The 2,994-nt window shown below is 56.4% G+C and overlaps 1 protein-coding gene across 1 annotated transcript; it reads left to right on the top strand.

Annotated features, from left to right (window-relative positions):
* Nucleotides 1-1,938: 1,938 nt before the first annotated feature.
* Nucleotides 1,939-2,418, top strand: CSUI_008849 (uncharacterized protein). The gene has a single exon (XM_068068971.1). The coding sequence runs from the start codon at nucleotides 1,978-1,980 to the stop codon at nucleotides 2,299-2,301; it is 324 nt and encodes a 107-aa protein (XP_067919048.1). The 5' UTR covers nucleotides 1,939-1,977; the 3' UTR covers nucleotides 2,302-2,418.
* Nucleotides 2,419-2,994: the final 576 nt, after the last annotated feature.

Genomic DNA, 2,994 nt, shown 5'->3' on the forward strand with positions numbered 1-2,994 from the left:
ATAGGAGTGACCGATGTCCTTAGTTCAGACAATACACTGGGGGTGTAGCACAATCGAGCTACCGGTAGCTGTGCATTCCCTCCCTCTCTGGGGAAATGCTGGAGATCCATTCCGCGCTATGTGCCGCTCAAAGAAGCGTACAAGTAACGCTGTGATCGAGATCTGTCAACCCGTGGGTTTTTACTGAGCTGTGGAGGGGTAACAGGAGTGCCCGGGGGTTGTGCAGGAGGAAATCCACCTTGCCCTAAGACGCTAGGACGCCTGGAGTTCCAACAGGAGCTGTAAGGTTTGTTTTGACATGGTCAGACAACACGGGGGTGAGCTTGTGATGTGTCCTCACCCTCGGCGGAAAGCCGTGGTGCACAAGAGTTTTCCCGTGCACGCAGTTGTAATGACCGCTGGGATTGGCGCCGACCTGTACGCAAGCTTCTCGGTCCCGGGATGCGCGATTTCATAGAGCATGTATTCCTGTCATCCAAACACGCTTTTTCATCCAGGCGGACTGCGGGTAAAGATCCGGAAGCGGTGCGTGTATCAGCAGCATTCTGCCCAAGTTTGTTTCTATCTAAAGTGCCATCTGTTCCAGCTCGAGTGGGCGCACTACTCAGCGAGACAACAGGCTCTATCAAACCCTTCTCATTAGCAAAGCTGCTTTGTGAATGTTCGGATGACTCGCAGCACGCTTTTGCCGGGCGATTAGTACACATGTCTGTAGCGGCACGACTCTGGTCGGCTAAGGCTTCCGGACGCCCTCGTTGCTCCAGTAAGGTCATGAGCTTCTGCTGATGCAGCTGTTTCCGTCTTTCGCTTTGCTGTTCCAACACCATCTGATTGACGTCAAGAATCAACAAGCGCTCCTCGACACGCCGCTCTGCATCTTCAAGAGCCTTCGTTTTTCGAGACATATCATCGCTTAGCCATCGGAGAGCTGTAGGTGTATGATGACCTTGACGAGAAGAGGAGCAACAACAGTTGCAATCTGGCGGTTCCGCCTCTCTTCTCCGGTTGCACAGGTAGGTGTTGCGACTTTGAACTCGACCGCGACAATGTCCACATTCCTGTTCACTGTCGCTGCACTCGCTGCTGTGACACCGGCTGGTATCTCGGCGACTGCAACAGCCCTCAATCGCAGATCTCTCTTTTCCCGTCGCCTTTTGTCGGGCTTGCGAGTGCGCAGTAGTGGGGACATCTACATAGTCCGGAGGGTCGCAACAGCCAGGCAGTCCCTGGATGCTGCTATTCGCCTTCGGCTTTTGCGAAAGAGCAGTGGCGCAGCAGTCACATGCGAGGCTTTCTAATCGTCGCCCCTGGCGGGCACGTGGAGGGAGGGGTGGCAGCCTTCCTCCAGCGTGGCGCCGCTGCGCGCCCCGAGAGCATGGGAGATCCGAAGGTCTTGTGGTAGGAGAATGGCCGGCATGTGAACCAATACAACTGTCCAGGGAGACAGCTGGATCGGAGAGGGAGCTTCTTGAGCCGAACGGCGAAGCTTCCCCTGAGCTTCCACGAAAGGACAAGAACCGAGGTGGAGGCCCACGTAGATACGAGTAAGACCCCCCTGATGTCTCGTGGCCGCAAACTACGGGACTGACGCGTGCGTAAGTTGCAGGTGCGGAGAATGACTGGTCACCCGGCTCTTCATCTGGAGTGTGCCGAGGAAGACTGCAAGATGAGGGCCTCTCCCGGAGGTCTGAATGCCCGCCACAGCATCCAGAAAGTACTCGTCGAGCCTCGCTACTTGTAGAGTACGCCGAATACTTGTGAGTCACATCATCTCGGGAGCCGTTCCACCTGGAAGTGAAGACAGCAGGGCCCGTTCTCCTCCTGCTAGGAGCCAGGCTACGAACCGGAGCCGCCACCTTGTGGCCGCGATCACTTGTAGTGCATTTGCACTCTGTTGTAGAAGCTTGGTGAGAGAAACGGGTGTTTCCTGCAGGCTCTCCAAGCTGCGGAACCTGGCGGCTGCGGCTGCGCGAGACAATGGACTGCCTCTCACTGGACCGGCACGAGGGGCCTGTATGCGATGACGTTTGGCGGTCTTCTTGCAAGCTGGTCAGCTGTCTCTCAATCAACGATTTCAGCTTCCTGTTTGCTACCTTGACTTGGGACTTTTGCTTTGTCTGTCCACGATCGTTATCTGAGCCGTGGCGTTCACTCTCACACGTGTCTTCAGGTCTCGTGTTGTCTTCGAGGTTCGCCGAAACAAGCTCTCGTCCCCGAGGTTCCCCCGGCCTACCATCACCCGATGACTTCTCATTATCTCGGTATCTTGTCTTCCCAGATGGCACAATGCCGAGATCATGAGTGCGAGTGCTCTGCCAAACTGCATCTTCTCTTGCTCTGTCGGGAGGGTCGCTGTCCTGCCCTGCTGGAGATTTCCGCCGGCCCGGCGCTCGTCGCTCTGGATGGTACTCACACAGGAGTTGACGAGGTTCTTGGAACGCGCTATTCCGGCGGCTCGATTCCCTTGTGAGGAGAGCTCGGTGTGCGCCCTGAGGTCTGTCTTCCGCTATTTTGGCGTTTACGCACCGGCGACACATGAACGCGCTCGCTTGACAATACGCACCAGCAGCTTTGAGTCCTGCCCTCTCTCTCAAAAGACTGGAAGAGTCATTCTGTTGCGAGGGACCGCTCCCTGAAGAGCGAGGGAACAACGTGACGCAGGATTCTTCTTGGTCAGAGACTTGGAGAGCACCACTGGAAGGCAGCTGTCTCGGAGGAGGCCTCGCGTCCGGACAGCACGAGTGACCTTGTCGCTCCGTATCTCGGTGCCAACAGCAGTCTACCCTCCTGGGCTCGTCTTCCAGCTTGCTTGCCGTAATGTGCGCCAGCCTCCTTTGTGTCGGTTTCAGTGGTGACATCCCTATTCCTAAATGGGAGTGAAGCTTCGACTGATGGCAAGCTCGGTCACCATACTTTAAGTGCCCAGGCCGATTGCAGTCGTAAGGCTCGCCGGTCCCGGCAGCGATACTGCCACTCAGCCAGTCCTGATGTGCT

Source organism: Cystoisospora suis (assembly GCF_002600585.1).
Source record: "Cystoisospora suis strain Wien I chromosome Unknown contig_5099, whole genome shotgun sequence".
Lineage (NCBI taxonomy): Eukaryota > Apicomplexa > Conoidasida > Eucoccidiorida > Sarcocystidae > Cystoisospora > Cystoisospora suis.